The sequence below is a fragment of the Scyliorhinus canicula genome, chromosome 20 (genome assembly GCF_902713615.1).
Source record: "Scyliorhinus canicula chromosome 20, sScyCan1.1, whole genome shotgun sequence".
Classification (NCBI taxonomy): Eukaryota; Metazoa; Chordata; class Chondrichthyes; order Carcharhiniformes; family Scyliorhinidae; genus Scyliorhinus; species Scyliorhinus canicula.
This window is the reverse complement of record NC_052165.1, coordinates 77371945-77399025: the sequence shown is the minus strand read 5'-3', so window position 1 is coordinate 77399025 and position 27081 is coordinate 77371945. Positions and strand designations below refer to the sequence as shown.

Here is a 27081-nt window from a genome sequence, read left to right as displayed (position 1 = left end):
TACCCTTCACTTGAGTCTTGTCCCTTTACTTTGTCTGCAAATTGACTGTATCTACCCTGGATTTGACTTGGTCGGAAAATAGACATCCAAATATCGGCACAAATTAACTTTTAAGTTATAAGGCAACAAAGCCACATTTTTAAATCGGAAGATCATTAGTACTGAAAACTACAGAAAGACAATTTGAGCCAACCACCTCACTGGTGTGATGGAAATTACTGAATAAATTAGATGTATTTGAATCAGAAATGATGAGGGTTACCATCAGCCATTGAGCTAATCTGACCAAGGCATCCCATCACATCCAATTGCATCTTGAATGATTCGAGTTTTTGCTTTCAAAGTCACAGATGTTAATCACTCATTGTAATGTGTGGGTTAGGTGGATTGGTCATGCTAAAATTCCCCCCTGGTGCCCAAAGATGTACAGGTTTGGTGGAATTGTGGGGTCACAGTGTTAGGACAGGGGAGTGGGCCTAGGTAGGATGCTCTTGGTAGGGTCAGTGCAGGCATGATGGGCCAAATGGTGTCCTTCTGCACTGCAGGGATTCTATGGATATCGTGTCATGTGTTTCCTGAAACTGCCCTTTTTCAATTGGACCCTACATCCACTTCTTGGATCATACTTTGTCCTGCAATTGTGGTTTAACTTGGCGTACTTCACCAGATTTACCTTTCCTATTCCGCTTATTCTCTTGTGTATCTCCCAAGAGCCAACATTGTTCACCAACATTTAAGCTTTCCTTCCCTCCACAACCACAAATTCTCTTTTGTAAAACTTCTCTTCGGGTCTTACCTTTTGGAAGTCAAACATGTTGCCTACGAAAGGAAATGGCTTTGGGTGCTTGATTCCAATCCTTTTCAATTCGGAGAACGGTGACACCGAGTACCTGTCAGGAATATCATAACATTAAAGGAAGTATCACAATACCACTCTGGCCAATTTTCATCCTTTCTCTCAAAAACAACTGAGCAACATTTCCATAGGTGTCCTCCATTACCTCAACCAAATGGGGTTATCTTTCAGGCATGAGTATCCATAAAGATTTTGAGGGGGTATTATATATGTTATTCCTGTTTGAATATCCTGGCTGATGAATGTTGTTATGCTACTCCTTAAGAAAAAAGCCAATATAACATAATATAAACAGAACTTAGTTCTCAAACAAATTGAATTTCAAAAACCCCAAAGATTGGGCTAAGCTTACTCAAACATTTGAGGATTATGGAAAAGCTGCCTGTGGATACGGAACAATGCTGAGGAGATTCATAACTGTTCATTTTTTAAAGATAGTGGCATCAAGCAGAAGATCTTGTCTGCTCATTTAAGCTGAGAGAAAGTGGGGAGACCATGGTTGTGTGCGGGAAAAACACCAACACAGACCAGTTGGGCCGAATGGCCTGTTTCTGTGCCGTAAACTGTCTGCATTTTATAAGGCCGCTGTGGAAAGAATTAAGAGGGATTGGTAATGGTGCGTTGCTATCAAGCATTCCAAATACGGTACAACACAGACACATGTTTTGTGTTCACGTTGTGCTTGATCTACAAGATGAAAGGCTTCAGCCTTTACCCTGACTTTAAAAGTGTGAATGAATCAATGCAAGAAAGAAACTGTGAAAAGAAAAAAAGGCGGCAGTTAGAAACCAGCCAGCTGAGAAAGCAACAGCAGTTAGTTGGTGATACGGAGAGGAAAACGTCAGCAGCCAACAGAAGTGTCAAAGCCACCGTCAGGGCTAAAGGGACAGAGAAGCAAAAGTACAAATGGGAAGTCTGATCAAGCAAACATGTGCTACAGGTGAGGACATTCCTACTTCACGCTACACCATGCTCATCCCTGAGATGTTTAAGGGTCCGCAAGTATCACATATGCTGGAAGACCAGGTATTCCCAGGAAGCAACCCAGAAGCATAGAGCCATTTAGTCCCAGTCAAAAACATAACCACATGTCTATTCCTGGGCGAGGTTTGTCAAAGTTGGCTTCTTTGTTTGCCCAATTAGCAACAAAAGTATGCACTGGGACGTCCTGAGAATGTAACAAGCCACTAAATAAATGTACGTGCTTGCTTAGTGCAGAGGTTGAAGCAGTGCTTTACATCTCGAAGAGGGAGACTGACATTTTAGTTGATGATTCAGTCAAAAATGGTACGGTGAATAATTCAATGGAACTTGTCCCCTGGTCTCTGCCATTGTTAATGTTCTGCCAACATGGTTCAGTCTGCATGACATTAAGAACTGGCTGGAAGCACTAGTGATGGCTATGGGCCCGAACAACATTAAGATGCACTGTTGAAAACTTCTGCCTCGCAGAGCTGGTAATTACGCACAATAAAAAAAGAGAAATCTAACCCAGCCTATTAATGACTTATGAGCCTGCTTCCATCAGTAAAATGATGAGGAACCATCAACAGTGCCACCCAATAGCACCAACTTACCAATGACCACCTTACTGATGCTCAATTCAGATTCTGCCAGGAATATTGTTCCCAAGTCTTAATCCAGACTAGGAAGCGAGAGCAAATAGCATCTGACCAAGTATAGCCCCAACCAATGTTAAAGGGAAAACCCTCCAGTCAATGTGATCATGCTTGACACAAAGGAAGGTAGTTGTGGTTATCAAAGTAGGTCTTGTGGCACAGTAGTAGTGCCCTACCCCTGGGCCAGAGCCTCTGGGTTCCAGTCCCACTTCAGGACTTGATGGCCACAGAAAGGTGTTCATATCTGTGGCCAAACAGATTAACTATCAACCTATAGATCCTCCCTATATGCCTGATCACAGTAAGAAGTCTTACAACACCAGGTTAAAGTCCAACAGGTTTGATTCAAACACGAGCTTTCGGAGCGCAGCTCCTTCCTCAGGTGAATGGCGAGGTATGTTCCAGAAACATTTATATAGACCTCCATTTATATAGAGTTCCATTTATATGGAACATACCTCGCCATTCACCTGAGGAAGGAGCTGCGCTCCGAAAGCTCGTGTTTGAATCAAACCTGTTGGACTTTAACCTGGTGTTGTAAGACTTCTTACTGTGCTCACCCCAGTCCAACGCCGGCATCTCCACATCATGACTTATATGCCTGATGGCAGACAGTAAGAGTGGGAGCATTTCCTGGCCAACCATACTCCAGAAGCCAACAGCAAACCACCGCAAACCAAACATAATCATGGACTAATCCAATTCAAGTCCATGGCCCCCAACACGGGTGTGGCACCTGAAAGAGGATATTACCACTCAGCCCCAGACATTTCTGCAAAAGCTCCTCAGAGAAGTCTTCTTGGCCCATCTATCTTCTGCTGTTCCAAGGGGAAGCCTTCCGGTGTCGGAAAGTATGGAGTCTCCATCTGTCCAAAGTTCTGCATTTTTTTTCCTGTAAACTTTTATCAAATAAAACCCCCCCGAACTTGGAAAAAAAAATAAAATGAATAAAATAAATGAAAAAAATAAAAATTAAATGAATAAAATACATGAATAAAATGAATAAAACCCCCCGAACTTGTAAAACAAAAAGCTTCGACCATTTAAATAAAACAGCCGCACTGCACATGCGTGCCGATCATTGCCGCGCATGCGCATAGTTTTGCGCACTGATGATCAGGCCCGCATGCGCAATGCGGACGATTTTTTAAAAATACGTTCACGGCTATTTTGAAGTCGCTTGCAGCCGGCGTTATTATCGGAGCATCGCGAAGGATGGCTCCGCCACCCTCCCGACACCCGCCCACGAGTCGCGCCCCCGACTTTGAAGAACACTGGTCTAGTTTGTGAGACAACTTTGGCACAAGCCCTCCGATCTAAGTAAGGACTTTGCAGGGTCAACAGTGTTGGGTTTACCATTGTCATTTTCAGTGCCTGGGCCGATGCCAGGTAGTCCTTCCGGTTTCATTACTTCTTTGCGTTTTCATAGCGGTTGAATACAACTGAGTGGCTTGCGAGGCCATTTCAGAGTCAACCACATTGCTGGGGGTCTGGAGTCACATGTAGGCCAGACCGGATAAGGATGGCAGATTTCCTTCCCTGAAGGACATTCGTGAACCAGATGGGTTTTTACGACAATCAACATTAGACTTTTAATTCCAGATATTTTAGCGAGTTTAAATTCCACCACCTGCCGTGGTGGGAGTCAAACCCGAGTCCCCAGATAATTACCCTGGGTCTCCGGATTATTAATCCAGCGACAATGCCATTATGCCACAGCCTCACCGGGTATACCCAGTCTCTGACCTGCTATAATAGCCACAGCATTTATGTGGCTGGTCCAGTTAAGCTTCTGGTCAACCATCAACCCCAGAATATTGATAGTGAAAGACTTAATGTTGAAAATCAATGGGTGGTGGTGAGGTTTTCTTTTTGGAGTTAGGAGCACAGGAACATGAATGGATCATTTAGCCCCTCAAACCTGTTTCACCATTCAATTCACCAAGGCAGCACGGTAGCATAGTGGGTAGCACTGTGGCTTCACAGCGCCAGGGTCCTGGGTTCGATTTCCTGCTCGGTCACTGTCTGTGTGGAGTTTGCACGTTTTCCCCGTGCCTCCGTGGGTTTCCTCCGGGTCCTCTGGTTTCCTCCCACAGTCCAAAGACGTGCAGGTTAGGTGGATTGGCATTCTAAATTGCCCTTAGTGTCCAAAAAAAGGTGAGAAGGGGTTTTTGGGTTACAGGGATAGGGTGGAAGTGTGGGCTTAAGTGGGTCGGTGCAGACTCGATGGGCCAAATGGCCTCCTTCTGCACTGTATGTTCTATGTGCAGCACTATGTGGGGCAGCACGGTAGCATTGTGGATAGCACAATCGCTTCACAGCTCCAGGGTCCCAGGTTCGATTCCGGCTTGGGTCACTGTCTGTGCAGAGTCTGCACATCCTCCCCGTGTGTGCGTGGGTTTCCTCCGGGTGCTCCGGTTTCCTCCCACAGTCCAAAAATGTGCGGGTTAGGTGGATTGGCCATGATAAATTGCCCTTAGTGTCCAAAATTGCTCTTAGTGTTGGGTGGGGTTACTGAGTTATGGGGATAGGGTGGAGGTGTTGACCTTGAGTAGGGGGTAGGGTGCTCTTTCCAAGAGCCGGTGCAGACTCGATGGGCCGAATGGCCTCCTTCTGCACTGTAAATTCTATGTAAATCTATGTTATGTAATTACGGTCATGACTGATCTGCGACCCAAATCCATATACCCACATTTACCCATATGCCTGAGTACTTTTGATTGACAGAAATCTATCAATCTCAGGAATAAAACAGCATCAAGTAATTGACCACAACATCTTCCAATCTTCTACAACATTTTCATACAGAAATATTTCTTAATTTCACACTTGAAAGTCTGGATCTAATTTTTACCCCATGGCACCCTATCCTAGACTTTCTAACTTTTGGAGATATTTTCTTTATCCGTTCCCCATGATATCTTGAAATAATTGATCAAATTACCCTTAACTTTCTAACTTCAAGAAATGGGTCGCTTAATTTCTCCTCGTAATTCCACCAAAGGGTTCAGCTATTATCTGGCAAACCTACGCATTCCTTCCAAGGCCAGTATACCATGGTCACTTGGATGGCCCAACCCTTATCAGCTCAAGCCTGAATGCTGCCCAGGCCTCGATGTGTGCACTCACCGACTGTTTCATTATCAGAGGAATTGCGAATGGTACTGAACATTGTCCTATCATCAGCAAACATCCCCATTTCTGACCTTGTGACAGAGGGAAGGAAATTCATGAAGCAGCTGAAGATGGTTGTGATGAGGACACTGCCCTGAAGAACTCCTGCAGCAATGTGCTGGGATTGAGATGACCGGCAGTGCTATCAAGTTGCACTTGATAACACTTTCCATTATTTTGCGAACAATTGAGAGTAGACTAATGATGCAGGAATTGGTCAAATTGGATTTGGACTGTTATTTGTGGACAAGACATACCAGGGCAATGTTGGGTAGATCCCAACTGTACTGGAACAGCAACGCTCGGGGTGCAGTTAGTTCTGGAACACAAGTCTTCTGCCAGATATGTCCTTCAGGGTTTGGGTGGCCCCGATCAATAGTGGTATTACTGAGCCACGTTTGTGATGGATAGAAGTTCATTTTATGCCACTGTTACCCTCAGTGCATCTTCCAAGTCGTATTCAATATGGAATATGGAGGAGTGCTGATTCAGAAGCTAAGGGAGGGCTGCAAGTGGTCATCAGCTGGAGATTTCTTGCCCATGTTTACCTGATACCATGAGGTCTCATGGGGTCTGGAATCAATGTTGCCCCGTTCAGACTGAGCACCACTATACTTACACCTCTCATGGGTCTGTCCTGCCAGCGTGACAAGGCATACCAAAGTCTCGGACTTTGTCTGTAAAGTACAATTCTGTGAACATAACTATGTCAGGCTGTTCCTCGACTGGTCTGTGGGACTACTGTGCCTGCTTTGGCACAATTCGACAGATGCTAGTGAGGAGCACTTTGCAGGCTCGACTAGGTAGGGTGTGCCTTTGTCAAATTTAGTCAGTGCTTAGGTCAGTGCAGGGTGGTCCATCCATTCTTACCCATTTTAGGCCTTTTAGAGGTTTAAAATAACGGAACGATTTGCAGTGCACTTCAGGGGGCATACAAGTGTCACCCACATTGCAGTGGGTCAGGAATCACATGTGGGCCACACCAGGGAAGCACGGCAAATGTCCTTTCCTTAAGGTCATTTGTGAACGAGATGGATTTTTAGGGCAATCCTGTGGATTCATAGTCAAAATTACGGATATTTACTGACTTTTAATTCCATAATTATTTAAGTAACTCAGTTTAAAGTCCCCATCTGTCATCATAGAATTATAGATCATAGAATTTGCAGTGCAGAAGGAGGCCATTCGGCCCATCGAGTCTGCACCAGCTCTTGGAAAGAGCACCCTACCCAAGGTCAACACCTCCACTCTATCCCCATAACCCAGTAACCCCACCCAACACTAAGGGCAATTTTGGACACTAAAGGCAATTTATCACGGCCAATCCACCTAACGTGCACATCTTTGGACTGCGTGAGGAAACCGGAGCACCCGGAGGAAACCCACGCACACACAGGGAGGATGTGCAGACTCTGCACAGACAGTGACCCAAGCCGGAATCGAACCTGGGACCCTGGAGCTGTGAAGCCATTGTGCTGTCCACAATGCTACCGTGCTGCCGGTGTCATGGTGGGATTTAAACAACGTCTCTGAATGCAAATCTTAGTTCAAGCCTCTGGATTACGTGTCCAGTAATATAACCACTATGCCACTGTACTGAGGGCAGCTAAAGGGAAATACTTCATTGACTTGATGAACGATTACAATCAGTAACTGTGAGAGAGTAGGGTAAAGCACCAGTCACTTTAAGAGTAAGTCTGCTTAAAAACGCACTTAATTTTGCCAGACAGCAAAGATGATTCTGCACATCCACAGCTTCAATGAGAAATATTTCCTGCCAGATAAAGGCAATGCAGGGTTATCCAGGCTACAGCACTGTGCCTGTGGTTCAGGGGTCAGAATAATGCCACGAACAGATGGCATGGGAAGCGGAATATTCGATCACTGATTAGAGCTTGTTGTTATTCCAGATGTCGTTGTTTTTTGAAATTTAACCTAATATGTATTCCAGAACTGATTGCAGAGCTTTTCATTCCCCTCCCCCGCGTGTTCAAGCTCATCATTTGAACTCAAAATTTGAGCACAATTTTCTCACAAGCAGTAACCTATGGTAACCTATCAGGACTGGGTGGTCAAACAGGGGTTGACAAAATACGGATCCCAAATCACCTGCTTTTGAATATGCCTCCTTCCTAAGAATTCTGAAATGTCAGCTCCTGCATTTTTATTTGTTAAAGTGATTTTTGTCCATGTTTGTTCCTTGGTGCCGTGGTGGGTCCGGTGTGGGGGGGGGGGGGGGGGGGGGGGGGGGGTTGTTGCCATGTGGCAGGGGGTGAGATATGACATGGTCAGGGACGGAGAAGGGGGCCATCTGGGATGGGCTGAGTGCAAGGTGGAATTAAAGGGGCAGGAGTTAAGTGGGGAAGATGACGATTGGAGATAGAACATAGAACATAGAACAGTACAGCACAGAACAGGCCCTTCGGCCCTCGATGTTGTGCCGAACAATGATCACCCCACTTAAACCCACGTAACCCGTATACCCGTAACCCAACAATCCCCCCATTAACGTTACACTACGGGCAATTTATCATGGCCAATCCACCTAACCCGCACATCTTTGGACTGTGGGAGGAAACCGGAGCACCCGGAGGAAACCCACGCACACACGGGGAGGATGTGCAGACTCTGCACAGACAGTGAACCAAGCCGGAATCGAACCTGGGACCCTGGAGCTGTGAAGCGATTGTGCTATCCACAATGCTACCGTGCTGCCCCACATAGTGCTGCACATAGAACATACAGTGCAGAAGGAGGCCATTTGGCCCATCGAGTCTGCACCGACCCACTTAAGCCCACACTTCCACCCTATCCCTGTAACCCAAAAACCCCTTCTCACCTTTTTTTGGACACTAAGGGCAATTTAGAATGCCAATCCACCTAACCTGCACGTCTTTGGACTGTGGGAGGAAACCAGAGGACCCGGAGGAAACCCACGGAGGCACGGGGAAAACGTGCAGACTCCACACAGACAGTGACCCAGCCGGGAAATCGAACCTGGGACCCTGGAGCTGTGAAGCATTGATGCTAACCACCGTGCTACCGTGAGGCCCCTTTTTGTACTTTTTTGAGACCCTTGGTTGGTTTGATTTGGGCAACGGTTCATTTTGTGGGTTCGGTTATTGTATAGCGCCCCCATGGCCCTTAGCAATTTAAGCCGCATTTTAGGCACAGATCCATGTCATTGCTGGCCCCAATCAGTGATAACCACCTATTTGTGCCATTGAGTTTAGACTTGATGTTTCGGTCATGGGTGGAGAAGAGTCTTGAGCGATTTGGGGATTTATTCGTGGAGGGACAGGATGTCAGTCTGGAGGAACTGTCGGCAAGTTTCAACCATCTGGGACAAATTTATTCAGGTACCTCCAGATTCGTAATTTTGTGCAAAAGGCCTTTCCGTCATTTCCCATGACACCTCCGTCGTCCCTGCTGAGGAAGATTCCATCTGTAGCAGATTCCATACCAATACCTTGAGTTTGGGTTACTTTTTATTGAATAGTATAAGGCAGGGTGTCGACTGTCTCTACTCTGGTTTGTTTTTGCAATTGAGCCTTTGGCCATTGTGTTGAGATCTTCTAGTAAATGGAAGGTGATAAGTCAGGGAGGGAGCAGAAGATGTCTTTATACGTAGACACGCAGCACGATAGCATAGTGGTTAGCATAATTGCTTCACAGCTCCAGGGTCCCAGGTTCGATTCCCGGCTTGGGTCACTGTCTGTGCGGAGTCTGCACGTTCTCCTCGTGTGTGCGTGGGTTTCCTCCGGGTGCTCCGGTTTCCTCCCACGGTCCAAAGATGTGCAGGTTAGGTGGATTGGCCATGCTAAATTGCCCTTAGTGTCCAAAATTGCCCTTGTATTGGGTGGGGTTACTGGGTTATGAGGATAGGGTGGGGTATGGGCTTGGGTAGGGTGCTCTTTCCAAGAGCCGGTGCAGACTCGATGGCCTGAATGGCCTCCTTCTGCAGTGTAAATTCTATGAATTAAAAACAACCTGTTGCTTTATGTTATGGATCCAGTCTCCACTGTGGATGAAACAATGAAGCCCATGAGAAGCTTTGGCTCCTTCTCAGGGTACAAGATAAATCTGGAGAAAAGCGAGTACTTCTGGCCAATCCCCCAGGGAGGGGAGCCTATCTGGGGGAGTTACTTTTTCATCATGCCAGGCGGCACGGTTAGCACTGTTTCTTCACAGCGCCTGGGGCCCTGGTTCGATTCCTGCTTGGGTCACTATCTGTGCTGAGTCTGCACGTTCTCCCCATGTCTGCGTGGGTTTCCTCCAGGTGCTCCGGTTTCCTCCCACAAGTCCCAAAAGACGTACTTATTAGGTGAATTGGACATTCAGAATTCTCCCTCTGTGTACCCGAACAGGCGCCAGAGTGTGGCGACTAGGGGATTTTCACAGTACCTTCATTGCAGTGTCAATGTTAGCAGACTTGTGATAATAAAGTTTTTTATTATTATTAAGTCCGACTTGCAAAAATTAGATCATTTTCTCCTGCCCTCAGTGGGCTGGGTCCAGACTATTAAAATGAATATACTCACAAGAGTTTTATTTATTTTTTAGTGTCTCCCCACTTTTCACCCGAAATCCTTTTTCATTGGGTTAGTAAGTTGGCAGACCTCAAGGATTCGTAGGGCATTTCTTCAGAGGGACAGTGAGTTGTGGGGGGTCTAGCGCTGCCCAATTTGCTTTTTTTAATTACTGAGTGGTCAATAAGGTGTTGAGGTGGTTCAGTGATCCGAATTCCATATGGGGCTAGATGGAGGTAAGCTTGTGCAGGGACTCTAGTCTAGCTACGTTGGTAACAGCCGTCTTCCCTTGTGAGGTATTCTTCGAACCCAGGGGTGATGTCTACTCTAATAATATTGAAGCAATTTAAGCAGTGTTTTAGGCTTCGATTGTTGCTGGCCCCAATCTGTGATAACCACCTATTTGCGCTGTCAAGTTTAGACTTGACGTTTAGGTCATGGGGGTGGGGTGGTGGAGAAGGGTCTTCAGATATTTGGGGACTTATTCGTGGAGGGTCAGTTTGCCATTTGTTCAGATACCTCCAGATTTTGTGCAAAAGGCCTTTCAGCCATTTCCCATGGCAGCGCCGTTGTCCCTGGTGAGGAAGATTCCATCTTTAGCAGAGTCTGGTGGGGGAGTATTTCAGGTATCTCTGGGCAGATCCTGTCAGCGGAGTTGGCCCTGTGGATGGGGTGAAGGCGATGATGTGGGAGGGGGAATTGGGATCTCTTTTGGATGAGGAAGCGTGGAGTGAAGTCCTTCACAGTGTAAACTTCACATCCTCCTGGGCTCGGTCCAGCCTGATCCAGCTTACGGTGATACATAGGGTTTACCTAACTAAGGCTAGGAAGAGGGGTTTCTTTCCGGGGGGGGGTGGAGGACAAGTGTGAGTGGTATTCTCAGGGCCGGCCAATCACACCCATATTTTCTGATTGTATCCCAAGCTAATAAGGTTTTGGGTCTCCTTCTTTAACACCATGTCAACAATTCTTAACGTCGATCTGGAGCTTTGTCCTTTGGTGGCCATTTTTGGAGTGTGGGATATACCTGGGATGAAGGTGGATATCATCGCTTTTTCCTGGAGGCGGGTTCTGCTGGGATGGACGTCCAGCACCTCGGTGTAGTTGGGTAACCTTATGTAATTTTTGCATGTGAAGAAGATCAAGTATATCGTCAGAGGGTCAATTATGGGGTCCTACCAGAGTTGGCAGCCATTCATTTCCTTCTTTAAAGAGTTAGTCACCGTCAATAGTTGTTGGGGGAGGGGGAGTGGTAGTTTAGTTTATTAGGTAGATGAGGGGTGGGCGGCACAGTGGTGCAGTGGCTGGCCCTGCTGCCTCACGGCACTGAGGACCCAGGTTCGATACTGGCCCTGGGTCATTGAATTATAGGAGGCCATTTGGCCCATCGAATCTGCACCAGCCCTTGGAACGAGCACCCCACCTAACCTTTTTTGGACACCAAGGACAATTTATCATAGCCAATCCACCTAACCTGCACATCTTTGGGCTGTGGGAGGAAACCGGAGCACCTGAGGAAACCCATGCAGACACGAGAACGTGCAGACTCCGCACAGATAGTGACCCCAAGCCGGGAATCGAACCTGGGACCCTGGAGCTGTGAAGCAACTGTGCTCTGTGTCGCTGTCTCTCTGGAATTTGCACATTCTTCGTGTGTCTGCGTGGGTCTCACCCCCACAAACAAAGATGTGCAGGCTAGGTTGATTGTCCATACTAAATTGCCCCTTAATTGAAAAAACAATTATTGGTACTCTAAACTAAAAGGATAAAGTAGACAGAAGAGGGTTTCATTTTATTTTGGATGGGATTTATATGGTTGACAGGGTTTTGACTATATTGTACTATGCAATATCCATTTTTGTGTTGTTAGTTATAAATTCATTAGAAATGAAAAATCTTCAATAAAAATATATATTTTTAAAACTCTATTTAAACACCTTGATCAGATCATCCCTCTATCATGTGTGCAATTTGTCCATTTAAATCTGTCCAATGGCCTCACAGAAGTCAAATAGAACAAACAGATGGGCAAATCGGCTTCACTAGACTGTATGAAGCAGATGTTTATAAATCGTATGATTAAGACTGATCAGAACCCAAAATTCTGAGATGCTTCCTGAATGACTGCTCTTCCCGAGTGTTATGTTAGTTCCCGTGACAATTGTTGCTATTTTTGGTAACCTACTCTGTTTGCTATTATCTTTTGATGGTAAACCAGAGTTGCCGACTTCAATAGCCATGCGTTCAGCCTGGAGCCTCGTCTTCCTGTTTGGAGGATACATTTTGAATAGCCGTGTGCGCTCATGTAGATGCCTCTGCTGCACCAGATGTTCTGCTCCATTTGATCTCAAAACAGTTGCAAAATATTCAATTTGCATAAAGTCTACAATCAGACCAACCTCTTCAAAACCAGGTCACTGAAGTCTCACATTAAACAGCTACTGACTGCTGGCTTGCAAAGAAGGGCGCTTATTTCTTTCCAATTTGGAATAGGGGACAAAACCTTTGAAATTGGACAATTGACAATAACGTGACTGATATTCAAGCTGGGAGCTGGCACCTTAAAGGGAGCAGAGAAAACGAGAGGTTTCATTTTCCTTGTACTCCTCCACTTTCTTTATTTCCCAGTTGATGGGTTTTCTTTTCTCTGGTTGCACCTGGTGTTTAGTTTCTGTCAGATGCTCATGCGTAGAACTTCAGTAAGGATGCTGTAAATATTTTTGGCACAAGTGTTGGTGCAGTTTGTGCTTCCTTTGTCTCCCTTGTGTTTTCATCACCACGGAAATATATCAATGCACTTGTGTATTTCAAAAGGCAGTTTCTCTTGTAGTTTCTAAAGGCCATCTCTTGGACTTGATTGTTTCAGGTACACATCCTGAGCATATTTTGCTCATCAAATCTGAGACATGTTGCATCAACGATAGCGAGAGGAGAATAAGGAGACTACTATTGCAGAAAGATAGTAGACAGATTGTTGGGTAATTTCAGAGATTGATTTGGAATTTTCTCCAATTGAAGTTGCAACTTGTGAGCAAGTCAGAGAACCAAGGTAAGTCAACCTCTTCTGAAGAGAATGAAAACGAGCTCTGTACTAATACAATGGGCCAGCTGATTGCTAGCACTTGTGCTAAATTAGTGAGAAATACCATCTGTTAGGAGTTAAGGGAGCTAAATGGACTTCATGAAGCATTAGTTTCTTGGGCACTACATGTGGCCTCAATAGTTCTGTAATAGCATCCACAGCACCTGAATACTTGTGCGCCGAATCACATCGGATACCAAATTGCCGCAGGCGGAGTAAACAATTATAAGTATGCAGAGCAGTCAGTTCATGAAGTCAATTAGCACACAATATCGACTTGACAACAACAGTATAGTGCTAATAACACTCAAGGTCGCAGGTTCGATTCCCAATGATGCTAGCCTGTCCTAAAACCAACAGAATGTCTGGTATGATTAGCTCCTATCACCTGGCTGTGGTCTTTCCACCTCGTTTTGATTGAGGTGTTACAGCACAGTGACACGAGGGTTCCTTTGTGATATCCAGTAATATAATCAGGGAAGGTCAGGCAGCCTCTGAACCAAAGTTGAAAAAAGTTGATATTTTGTGTTTAACCCTTAGTCAGAGTTTTAACTAAAATCTTATACCCGAGACATGGAGTGGAGTGTTATGGTTCGAGTATATGAAGGTGATTCGGGATCATTTCTGGGTCTGACACTGCTCTGGCCGTCAGAGACTACCACCATTTCTGCCATCCAATTAAGGATGGCGGGAAGGTTCCAGAGGCTGTAACTAACCTTCACATTATCCCCTTGGTTGCAATGCAAAAAATAAAAACTGCCACAAAATAAAGATCCTTGTGCATTCCCTGCAAGCTTGTTCTCGTTGCCTGTTCCTTCGCGTGTCCCAATGCACCCCCAATGGTTGCAGCATTGCTGGTGGAAGGCTGCTGATTTTTAGTTAGGTAGATTGTAGATGGTCTTAGAGGATGCCTTTGAGCAGCTTTGAGCCGAGGAGACCTGGACGACTGCAGCATCTGGCATGGGCAGCAGTCTGGGCACCAGCTAAGACACTGGCAAATGCCAGGATGAATCCTGCCTTCTTGAGGACAACAGGGTCATGCTTCAAGGAATCACTGCTACTCTGCCAAAACTGCTACTCCCTATTAAACAACAGTAACAGACAGACTGGACAGCTGTCATGCCCTGAAAGCCCCTTTTCGCATTGCAATACAGACATGTTGACAGTGACGGGTGCTGATCTGAGTAGTGGCTGAGGCTACAGTTGGTAGGATATGCATTCAAGATGCATTCACTGACCTTGATCACTCATGTGAGGTCATTTAACTTTTCCCAACATTGTATCCAGGTCCTTGGGGACTTCACTCCTGGCATTGACCCTCCTAGCTATCTGCTCTTACTGCCTTTTGACAAGTGTATCTGGAGGCTTCTTGCCCTACTGCACATATAAAAAATATATGTTCCTTTCCACCTCGGCCATCAAGACCTCCATTCGATGTCCCAAATACCGGTGGATCCCTCACCGCCTGTTGTGTCATTCCTCGTTCTTTCCCCGGTTGGAACCTGTCGTCATTGACAGAATGATAACCAACCAAAGCCCCAACTCTCAGTGCCTGCTTCAGTCACAATGCAACTTCCATTTAAGAGGTGCAGAGGGTCGGTTAGCTTAGCTGGTTGGATGGAGGGTTCGTGATGCGAAGTAACGCCAACAGTGCGGATTCAATTCCCGTGCTGGCTCACATTATTCATGGAGGCCCCACCTTCTCAACCTTGCCCACCTGAGGCACGGTGACCTTCAAATAAAATCACCACCAGTCCGCTCTCAAAAGGGGAGAGTAGCCAATGGCCCTCTGGGACTGTGGCAACATTTACATTTGCAGGCTAGCTTTAAGGAGTGCTTCTTAAAGCTAAGTGGTGCTAGCCATTCACAACATTGGCCCCTTCTTTACACGCCCAGCTAATGAAAAGCGCCTTTAGTGTTGGCTGAACCCAGAGATCATTCAAATAAGCAGTCAATTTGGAGTAGATGTGCTACATGCAATGCAATCAAGGGCATGAGTTAGTCCAATGAATCATTCCTTTGCTCATTTTCAAGGGTTATCCAAGTTTGTCTGCCACAGTGTCTTTGTACTGCACCCCATGATAAACCACAAACCCATCTTGTGAGTAGGTTTAGGGCTCACTTGCTGGGGTCTTAAGAAAATTTCAATGATGGAATGTAAAAGTGGCTGAAAATTCACTGTCACTTACCTCCAATGTTACTCCATGGCCAGGGAAGTAAGAACTCTCAGCATAACGAGTCTTCGCCCATTTCGTATCATTGTTTGTTTTACGAATACATTACTTACAAGTTGAGTAGGAACTTCCAGAGTCTGTTTCCAGGGCACCACACCAACTACCAACAGTTATAGCAGGAAGTCTGGTGTAACACACAAGGAAATTTAGGGCCACAGACTAGGCTGACACTTTGATGAACTGCGACATTGATGGAAGAGCTGCCTTTCGAAAGAGATACTGAACTAAGGTCCCATTCACTACTGCGGCGATATTTAAGATGTCATGACAATTTTTCAAAGACCAGTGAGTGCTCACTTAATCCTAAAGATTCTTTCCTCAACCAACACCAAAAGATACAACTCTCAATTATCAAAGTGAGATGGGGGCAGGGGGAAGAAGAAATGTTAGGGGTGGGAGTATTCTCCAGTCAATCAGATAGTTTCATTGCACTTTGTGAAGAAACAGCAGGATCCGACTGTTGTTGTTAGCCTTGTGTTTGTACAGTTTGGCCTTGTATATATTTTTTACTGTTTTAATAAAAAGATACGGCCCATCTGCCTTTACGATTGATGTGTGGGCCGATTGGCCAGGCAGACTTTATGTTTTAGCCGCAACCCCGATCCACGGCGAGATGAAATGAAAATTGCTTATTGTCACGAGCAGGCTTCAATGAAGTTACTGTGAAAAGCTCCTAGTCGCCACATTCCGGCGCCTGTCCGGGGAGGCTGGTACGGGAATCGAACCGTGCTGCTGGCCTGCTTGGTCTGCTTTAAAAGCCAGCGATTTAGCCGAGTGAGCTAAACCAGATGAGAGGTGACAGCTCAAATAAAATTAACAATTGTGTCTGGGGACTGAGGTTTGCGTGTGATTGTGCTGCCTAGACACTCATGGCATAATTTTTAACATTGACATATTTTTTAAACAGGTCTGCAGCTGTCAGAGACAGGTCCGCAGTGGTTGTTGCCCTGAGGGAGCAAGTTGGACGCACCAGTCCACTCGCCGACTGCTCTATTCCCACCCTCCCTGGAAACATTCAGCCTTTCGCAGAGAACATTTCGTGCTGGATGGCAGCTAATTTGCAAGCCAGCTCAAAATCACACTCTGGGGCCAGCTGGAAACACGTTTCACATACAGGCCAAACGGACTAAAGGTTCAGGCCATATAGTGTTTTGATAGAGTAAATAAGGAGAAACTGTTTCCACTGTCAGGATGTTGAGTAGAGGATGCTAGGATGGTCCCTTGTACTTAAGTTGGAATTGGAGTTTTAATTGCTTAACAGATTGCACTAAATATAAACGGTGATACAGGTGGCACTGAGATTTTGAAGTAATTGCTGAACACAAACTTAGGGGTCGAAGGACTCTTCGAAGTTACCTTCGGAGCTTAATAGTGGATAGAGATTTACATAATTAGCAAAAGAATCAGAAGGAAGATAAGGAGACTTTTTTTTTAGATGCAGGTGTCCTATTCACCTCAAATCACATGTCAAAACAGGGCTATCTTTAACATTTGATCCCAACCCTATAGGAAGAAAAAAATGCCCATTGTTTACTGGGAGAGCAAGGATTGGTGAAGCAAGTGATAACAATATCCATGCAGACTGGTGAAGCAGAAGCCAAGATAGAGTCATAGAGGTATACAACACAGAAAAGGCCCTATGGTTTGGATCGGACTACCTGAAAGGGAGTGGAAACAGATCCAATATTAACTTTCAATGGGGGAATTGGATCAATCATTAAAAAGGTAGTATTTGCAGGATTATGGAGAAACAGCATGGGGTTGGCAATAATTGGATAGATCTTTCAAAGAGCCAGCATAGACATGGGCTGAATAACCTCCTTCTGCGCTTTGAGTTTTATGAAAGCAGCGCCATATAAAATCCTGGTTACTAATGTACTCATTATTAAAACTTAAAATTGAGAGCTCAGCCTACAGACAAGCTCATGTCCGATAAAATGGTGAGGTTGTGAATGTGCATGTGATTTCAATCAGGCACCACGGATCCAATGTGGAATGCAAATGGGGGAACCCAAATGATATTATGGAAATTAGTTTAGCAGTGTGGCGGGAAAAGGAAACTCTCGCTTACACAAGGCCTCAGGAGGGTTCCAAAACTCTTTAGAGTTGTTTGGAAGCAGGGTCACTGCAGCAGAGCATATACTCTTAGCTAGTTGCCACACAAAAACCTAAGGGGATAAGTGAAAAGATAATCTTCTCTTGGTGTTGTTGGCAAGAGATAAATATTGACAAGGCCACCAAGTATACTAACCCCTCCCATCTGGCGATCAAGCAAATGGGTAATGAATATTTTTGTTTTCCAATTCGAATAGGAAGGCATTACAATGATGGATGTGTAGGCTGACAAACAACTGTAGCGTATGGGCAAGTCATGTGATAAAATCTCCAGGAATACATTTAAATCACAGCTGGCAACTCTAATCTGAACAACAGTTTTTGGTCTTTTATGCCCACAAATCAGGCAAACGGGATCTTGGTTTACCGGGTCACCTAAGAAATACTGCTGACTCCCTCATGACTGTACAGATGTCTCAGCCTAGGCTGCGCTCTCAAGGTTCCATAGTATAATTTGACCCTGACTCGGACCGGGCTAGCATTACCACCGATGCAAGCTGGCAGGTAACATTATTTTTATTTTCCTTCAAGATTTCTGTCTTGATTTCTCCCCATCTCTTTGCTTCTCTCACTCTGTAACACATCTTTGCTACACAGCTTTACAATACTTTCAATCACTCTCCTCCTTTCAGTTAATGACAGGTTAGTTGTACTGTTATGTTACACAGGTGAAGGACATTGATTAAGTACTTTGAGTACATTGGGTGGGGTAGGGAGAGAGCTGTGAGACTGAACAAAGTCAATAAATTTTCTCAACAAAGAAAAGCTCTGGATTAGAATAGTTACGCGGTTCTTTTTCACCAGCGCAGATGCAATGGACCAAAGGGCCTTTTCTGTTCTACAGACCACGATGACTCAGTCTTGGTTTCTGCTTCACCAGCCGGCATGGATATTATTAACACTTTCTTCATCAATCCTCACTCTCCCAGTAAACAATGGGCATTTTTCTCTGTTTACAAGGCTGAGCTCAAATGTTAGATACCACTGTTTTGATGTGTGTTTTGATGTGAATAGGAAAGCTCAAGTTGGATGGGATGCACTCCCAACAGCTTGCTGGCAATCAACAATTAGACCTAGCTGTAAAGGGGTGGGATATGAATGGAGAACTAAATACATTACTTAAATAGGTCCTATTGGATGATGTACAGAGTACAAAAAGGCAGGGGAAATTGATAAAAGGAACTACTGAGCCAGAGTGATGAAAAATTTGTTTACAGCGGTCAGTTATTAACCTGGTCAGCTGGATTTACATGTGGAAAGGGATGTCACCTTGATGTTTAAAGATGCTCAGGTAATGTGGTGGTGAACCAAGTCACTGCTTCAATGCACAGTGCCAGAAAAAATGTCCTGGGCGCAACTTGCAACCAAGTTCCCACACAATGTGAGTTCTTAATCTCAGCCTGCTTTCTCAGCCAAGAGATGCAGAATGGAGGTTCGGCATTTCCTAACCCAGGATGGGCACTGGGAGCAGGAAGAAAGACTGTTGAGCCTTAAGGGCTCCTTTGTCCATTACTGCATGGCTACTCACACAATGTCTTGGGTCAGGGCAGTAGTGTTACAGATGGCTTATAAAATGACAAAGGGTGTGAAAACAGGAGGAAATTAAATATAGGAGTAATTCCACCACAAGAAAAGGTGAGACCAGTGTCTGCACAATTAGGTACTCTGACACCAGATTGGAGACTATCCCACGAATGGTTGAGCTTATCACTCTGCCCAACATCACTGTGCTAGTGCACAAGTTCACATTTGCAAACGTCTACTTGCTGATATGGCCACAGTCATATGAGCCCTGTGGAACGCCTTTTGTTATTAAGAACGTTGTATTACACTGGGGTACACTTCTACATGCAAAAGGAACTCAGGTCATCTACCTGGGGAAACTTTCAAAACTCGATTTCACATGAGACTGCACTCATCCTTCACACAGTGTGAACTGACCTGTACTGGTGGGCTCACACTTTGTGACTTCAGTACATTTTGAGTGAGATGATGACCAGATTCTCGAATGATACTGACACTTTATGTCACACATCCAAAGCGAATTCTTATGAACAAGAAAGCAATGCTGCAATGAAAATCCCAAATAAAATGAAAACATTTAAACTACTTACCAATACAGAAGGCCAAGGAAGACCATGAATAGTCCAATAGAAACTGTTGTCGCAGTGAGCTCCATCGAAGCAGCTGGAACTCTCGCGTCTGCCAAAGATTCCATCTTCAGGGTATTTGTTCGAATCCTGCGTAATACTGAAGAAACAGGAACAAGAACTGTTTGAGCAATTTGCAACAAGGCAGTTTGTTTGACATGCAGGTCAATAGGCCAGCAAAGTAAACAGGCACAGTAATGTTTACCAACTAACTACAAAGAACAGATTTTACATAACAGCTCAGAAGTTAGGGACGTTTTTTTTTCCCCTGCTCCCTGGAGGAAACAATTCTCTATTGAATAGGCACAGCCAAGATATGCTCATTGTGCATACATGGATTATTATAAGAGAAGGTGCGGAGGCAATTTATTCGGGTGGCACCAGGATGAGGACCTGTGAAGGGACCACAGAAAATTAAGAGTTTCCTTAAGGCAGACAAGATTATGGGGAGATTTAATGGTGTGTTCAAAATCATGAGAGGTTTTGACATCATAAATAAGGAAAAGTTGTTTTCCACTGACAAAAAGCACTCGGAGCACACAAATTTAAGAATATTGGCAAACAAACTAGAGGGGTGATGGGAGCATTTATTTTAGTTATGATCTTGAATACATTTCCTGAAAGGATGGTGGAAGCTGATTCAACACGTTGTCATTTCCTAAAGGGAATTAGTTATATACAGAAAAAGGAAATGTTTTCAGGGCTCTGAGGAAGGTGCAGGCAAGCGAATGGGAACAATTGGATAGCTTTTTCAAAGAGCTAGAACAAGCATGATGGACCAAATGTCCTCTTTGTGTGCAATCCAGAGCTATGACCCTGTTCTATGTGAGCTTAGACCCCATTGCCATCACAGTTGAATCAACATAGTGTTTGAAAAGATGCAACGGCAGAATTATCCATCATAGCTCGGATTACAAGTTTTTTCTATTCTCACAGCTGTATGTAGGGTAGAATTGATTAACAGAGAGAAATGTTTTTGGATGACTGCTTATTGTTGCAGCTTTTTTCTCATTATAAATGCATTCAGGAGAATGATTTTTCTGGGAGCGAACTGCCAATTACTCTTCTTGATAAATCTACAGAAGAGTCAATTGGTAACACAGAACCAAAGGCCCCAGGTTCAATGCTTGATTCGTTAGGATGTCAGAGGGAAAGAAAGGTCAAACTCCTGTTACTTAGGAGTCAAGATAATATGAGGCTAGATGCCCTGTACGACCATCTAGTTGGTATTTAATACTGACACCAGAGGACGGTCGATCTTTGATTTCTTTCAGAAAATATTTTATTGAGGCATTTATAATTTTAACACTTTTCAACAACATCCAACAAAGACAGAACCCACAACAAAATAACCATCATCCGCCCCGAACACCAACCCCCACCCAACGTGGCTTATAAAAAAACACACCGCCAGCCCTTCCCGACACTCACAGCATTAGTTTTTCTACCCTTATTCGTCACTTCCCTGCCTCCCTTTTTTCCCCTAGCCCATCCGCCCCCACCACCCACTCCCCCGCTGACAGTCTAATTTTTCTCGAAGAAGTCGATGAACGTCTGCCACATCCGAGTGAACCCTTGTAACGAACCCATCAAGGGAAATTCAATGTTCTTAAGCCTGAGAAACCCACCACGTCGCTAACCCAAACCCCCAACTTCGGGGTCATCCCTCCATCCCTGTAAAATCCGTCTCCAGGCCAAAGGCCAAAACGTCGGCCTCTCCCATCGCCTGGGCTCCCATGTCTTCCGACGTTCCAAAGATCGCCACCTCTGGACTCGAAGCCATCCTCCCTTGCAGGACCTCTGACATGACATCCGCAAATCCATGCCAAAAGCCCCTCAGCCTCAGACACAGCCAGAACATGTGTACATGATTCGCAGGACTTGCCCCACATCGCCCACACTTGTCCTCCACCTCCTCAATGAACCTGCTCATCTGGGCCACAGTCATATGAGCCCTGTGGAACACCTTGAATTGCATCAGGCTGAGCCTGGCACACAACAAGGACGCCTTAACTCTCCACAGGGCCTCCTCCCATAACCTAGACTGCAACTCTTTCCCTCCCCCCCCCCCCCCCCAACAACTCTTCTTTCCACTTTCTCATCACCTTCCCTATTGGAGCTCCCTCCCACTCCATCAGCTCCTTATAGATAAGAACATAAGAACGTAAGAACTAGGAGCAGGAGTAGGTCATCTGGCCCCTCGAGCCTGCTCCGCCATTCAATTAGATCATGGCTGATCTTTTGTGGACTCAGCTCCACTTTCCGGCCCGAACACCATAACCCTTAATCCCTTTATTCTTCAAAAAACTATCTATCTTTACCTTAAAAACATGTAATGAAGGAGCCTCAACTGCTTCACTGGGCAAGGAATTCCATAGATTCACAACCCTTTGGGTGAAGAAGTTCCTCCTAAACTCAGTCCTAAATCTACTTCCCCTTATTTTGAGGCTATGTCCCCTAGTTCTGCTGTCACCCGCCAGTTGAAACAACCTGCCCGCATCTATCCTACCTATTCCCTTCATAATTTTAAATGTTTCTATAAGATCCCCCCTCATCCTTCTAAATTCCAATGAGTACAGTCCCAGTCTACTCAACCTCTCCTCATAATCCAACCCCTTCAGCTCTGGGATTAACCTAGTGAATCTCCTCTGCACACCCTCCAGCGCCAGTACGTCCTTTCTCAAGTAAGGAGACCAAAACTGAACACAATACTCCAGGTGTGGCCGCACTAACACCTTATACAATTGCAACATAACCTCCCTAGTCTTAAACTCCATCCCTCTAGCAATGAAGGACAAAATTCCATTTGCCTTCTTAATCACCTGTTGCACTTGTAAACCAACCTTCTGTGACTCATGCACGAGCACACCCAAGTCTCTCTGAACAGCGGCATGCTTTAATATTTTATCGTTTAAATAATAATCCCGTTTGCTGTTATTCCTACCAAAATGGATAACCTCACATTTGTCAACATTGTATTCCATCTGCCAGACCCGAGCCCATTCACTTAACATATCCAAATCCCTCTGCAGACTTCCAGTATCCTCTGCACTTTTCGCTTTACCACTCATCTTAGTGTCATCTGCAAACTTGGACACATTGCCCTTGGTCCCCAACTCCAAATCATCAATGTAAATTGTGAACAATTGTGGGCCCAAAACGGATCCCTGAGGGACACCACTAGCTACTGATTGCCAACCAGAGAAACACCCATTTATCCCAACTCTTTGCTTTCTATTAATTAACCAATCCTCTATCCATGCTACTACTTTACCCTTAATGCCATGCATCTTTATCTTATGCAGCAACCTTTTGTGTGGCACCTTGTCAAAGGCTTTCTGGAAATCCAGATATACCACATCCATTGGCTCCCCGTTATCTACTGCACTAGTAATGTTCTCAAAAAATTCCACTAAATTAGTTAGGCATGACCTGCCTTTAACGAACCCATGCTGCGTCTGCCCAATGGGACAATTTCTATCCAGATGCCTCGCAATTTCTTCCTTGATGATAGATTCCAGCATCTTCCCTATTACCGAAGTTAAACTCACTGGCCTATAATTTCCTGCTTTCTGCCTACCTCCTTTTTTTAAACAGTGGCGTCACGTTTGCTAATTTCCAATCCACCGGGACCACCCCAGAGTCTAGTGAATTTCGGTAAATTATCACTAGTGCATCTGCAATTTCCCTAGCCATCTCTTTTAGCACTCTGGGATGCATTCCATCAGGGCCAGGAGACTTGTCTACCTTTAGCCCCATTAGCTTGCCCATCACTCCCTCCTTAGTGATAACAATCCTCTCAAGGTCCTCACCTGTCATAGCCTCATTTCTATCAGTCGCTGGCATGTTATTTGTGTCTTCCACTGTGAAGACCGACCCAAAAAACCTGTTCAGTTCCTCAGCCATTTCCTCATTTCCCATTATTAAAACTCCCTTCTCATCCTCTAAAGGACCAATATTTACCTTAGCCACTCTTTTTTGTCTTATATATTTGTAAAAACTTTTACTGTCTGTTTTTATATTCTGAGCAAGTTTACTCTCATACTCTATCTTACTCTTCTTTATAGCTTTTTTAGTAGCTTTCTGTTGCCCCCTAAAGATTTCCCAGTCCTCTAATCTCCCAGCAATCTTTGCCACTTTATATGCTTTATAAAGGACCTTCCCCTCCTCAACTCCTGTTCTCGATGTCACCTTATCCTGTAACCCCATTTGCGGGAGGCGTGAAAGCTCGAGACCTGCCTCTGTACAAAATCACTCAGTTGCAGGTGCCAGACACCCGTTCCCACCTGGCAACTCAAACTCCTCCTCCAGCTCCTCCAAACGCGGAAAACCCTCAAGAAAGAGATCCCCAAATCTCTCGAACCCTGCCTGCTGCCACCAGTCCCCGTCCAGCCTCCCTGGGGCCAACGGTGGTTATTGCATATCGGTGCCTACACTGACGCCCCTTCCAAACCTATGTGTTGCCGCCACTGTCCCCACACGCTCATGGCTGCCACTACTACCGGGCTTGTGGAGTACCGAGCCGGCGAGAATGGCAGAGGTGCTGTTAACAATGCCCTTAAACTCGTGCCATTACAGGATGCTGACTCCACCCACCCCCACACTGACCCCTCCCCCACTACCCACTTCCTGACCATAGCTATATTCGCCAGCCAGTAATAGTTAATGAAGTTCAGAAGCGCCATCCCCCCTCCCCACGCCCCTGCTCCACCAGCACCCGCGGGGTTTTAAAGGCCCAAATAAATCCCGAAATTACCGCATTCATCTTCCTGAAAAAATGTCTTGGGGATAGAAATTGGGAGATACTGAAAAACAAACAGTAATGGACTTAGGAGAGCTAGAAGGGGACATGAAAAAGCCCTGGCGGGAAGGATTAGGGAAAACTCCAAAGCGTTCTACACTTGTGAGAAATAAGAGGATGATCAGAGTGAGTCTGGCCGATCAGGGATAGTGGAGGGAACATGCCTAGAGTCTGAGGAGGAGGGAAGGCCCTAAATCAATATTTAGCTTCAATATTTAGCACAAAAGCAAAATGGGTAAGAGGGCCAATCCATGGCTTACAAAGGAAATTAGAAATAGTATGCGATACAAGGAAGAAGCATACAGATTGGCCAAGAAAAATAATAGGTCTGAGGATTGGGTGCAGTTTAGAATTCAGCAAAGTAGGACAACGGGATTGATTCAGAAGGGGAAAGTACAGTATGAAAGTAAGCTTGCAGGGAACATAAAGACTGACACTCAGAGTTTCTATATGTGAAGAGAAAGAGATTGGTAAAGAGAAATGTAGGCCCTCTACAGACAGAAACAGGGGAATGCAAAATAGGGGCAAAGAAATGGCTGAGCAATTGAATACATACTTTGGTTCTGTAGAGAGAAAGCAGGGAATTATGGACCAGTAAGCCTAACATCGGTAATGGGGAAAATTCTTGAATCCATTATCAAGGGCTTTATAGCGGAACATTTGGAAAGTAGTGGCAGGATCAGTCAGAGTCGGCATGGATTTATGAAGGGGAAATCACAGGGGCAGCAGGGTAGCATGGTGGTTAGCATAAATGCTTCACAGCTTCAGGGTCCCAGGTTCGATTCCCGGCTGGGTCACTGTCTGTGTGGAGTCTGCATGTCCTCCCCCTGTGTGCGTGGGTTTCCTCCGGGTGCTCCGGTTTCCTCCCACAGTCCAAAGATGTGCGGGTTAGGTGGATTGGCCATGCTAAATTGCCCGTAGTGTCCTAATAAAAGTAAGGTTAAGGGGGGGATTGTTGGGTTACGGGTATAGGGTGGATGCGTGGGTTGAGTAGGGTGATCATGGCTCGGCACAACATTGAGGGCCGAAGGGCCTGTTCTGTGCTGTACTGTTCTATGTTCTATGTTCTATTCACTAGAGACGGACCTTGAGAACAGGGTGAATCAGGTTAATAGACTCGAACAGGTTGATATTAAGGAGGATGTGCTGGAAATTTTGAAACGCATCGGGATAGATATGTCTCCTGGGCCAGACAGGAAATACCCACGGTTACTACGGGAAGCGAGGGAGGAGATTGCTGCGCTGTTGGCGATGATCTTTGCGTCCTCACTCGCCACTGGAGTAGTACCGGATGATTGGAGGGAGGCGAATGTTGTTCCACTGTTCAAGAAAGGGAATAGGGAAATCCCTCGGAATTACAGACCAGTCAGTCTTAAGCCCGTGGTGAGCATAATACTGGAAAGGATTCTGAGAGATAGGATTTATGCTTATTTAGAAAAACATAGTCGACTTCCGGTGGCGGCTAGTAGGTCGCACATTTGATGGCTCCTCTTCGGGTTGGAACTTTGGACCTTTTCCCCCGATTTTTCTGTCGGATCTGATTTGGAAAATTGATGTTGGATGCAACTGTGACGAGGAATCCTACATCAGTGCATGGACAGGCAGACCAGGAGTGCTTGCAAAGGAAGAAATAGGCGAATGGAGAAGGCCTGGGCTGAGGCTGCAGCGAGAGAAAGCATGGCGGACAACCGGAGTTCTGGCTCGATGACTCAGCAGTCGACGGAGCAGCTGATGCAGTTCAGACAGGAGGGCTTCGCCAAGCAGAAACAGGAATGCTTGGACCCGATTAGGGATTTGATTGCGCAGCTGGAACTCAGACTGGATGATCAAGACCGGGCGATCCAGAAAGTGTAGAAGGCACTGACTGAGCAGGAGGAGCACCAAGCTGCAGTGGAGTTGGAGGTGGGGATATTGGGAGACCAACAGAAAAGGCTCCAGGAGAAGCTGGAGGACCTAGAGATCAGGTCCCGCCAGCAGAACCTGAGAATCGTGGGTCTCCCGGAGGGGACCGAAGGAACGAACGCAGGGGCATACATAGCGGGTATGTTCGAGAAGTTACATGGGGAGGGGATGTTGACCCGACCCTTGGAGGTGGACAGGGCGCCACAGGGCACCAGCAAGGAAGCCGCGTGTAGGTGACCCTCTCCCAAGAGCAATGGTGGTGAGATTCCACAGGTACCTGGACAAGGAGTGCATTCTACGGTGGGCCAGGCAGACACGGAGCTGTAAATGGGAGAACAGCATCCTGCGTATATATCAGGACCTGAGCACGGACATGTCCAGGAGAAGAGCGGGGTTCAACCAGATAAAATCGACCCTTTTCAAGAAGAAGGTTAAGTTCGGACTGATGTAGCCGGCCCGTCTTTGGGTCACTCACAAAGAGCAACATTTCTACTTCGAGTCGCCCGAGGAAGCGATGGACTTCACTAGAAGGAAAGGACTGGTAGCGGACTGAGGTGTTTGGACTGAACTTTGCAGCAGCGTTCATGTTTTAAAAAGTTTTTGTTTTTAGACGTTATCT

At 45.6% G+C, this 27081-nt stretch overlaps 1 protein-coding gene across 2 annotated transcripts in view; it reads right to left on the bottom strand.

The window, feature by feature from the left end:
• tbxas1 (thromboxane A synthase 1 (platelet)) overlaps nucleotides 1–27081 on the bottom strand; it is a 321143-nt gene that overhangs the window by 244506 nt on the left and 49556 nt on the right. For both annotated transcript variants that reach the window (XM_038780696.1, XM_038780697.1), the window contains exons 2-3: nucleotides 19724–19859; nucleotides 797–890 (exon numbers count right to left, since the gene is read on the bottom strand). In XM_038780696.1, the coding sequence (XP_038636624.1) occupies nucleotides 797–890; nucleotides 19724–19827 (198 nt within the window). In that variant the 5' untranslated portion in view covers nucleotides 19828–19859. The remainder of the gene's footprint in view (nucleotides 1–796; nucleotides 891–19723; nucleotides 19860–27081) is intronic.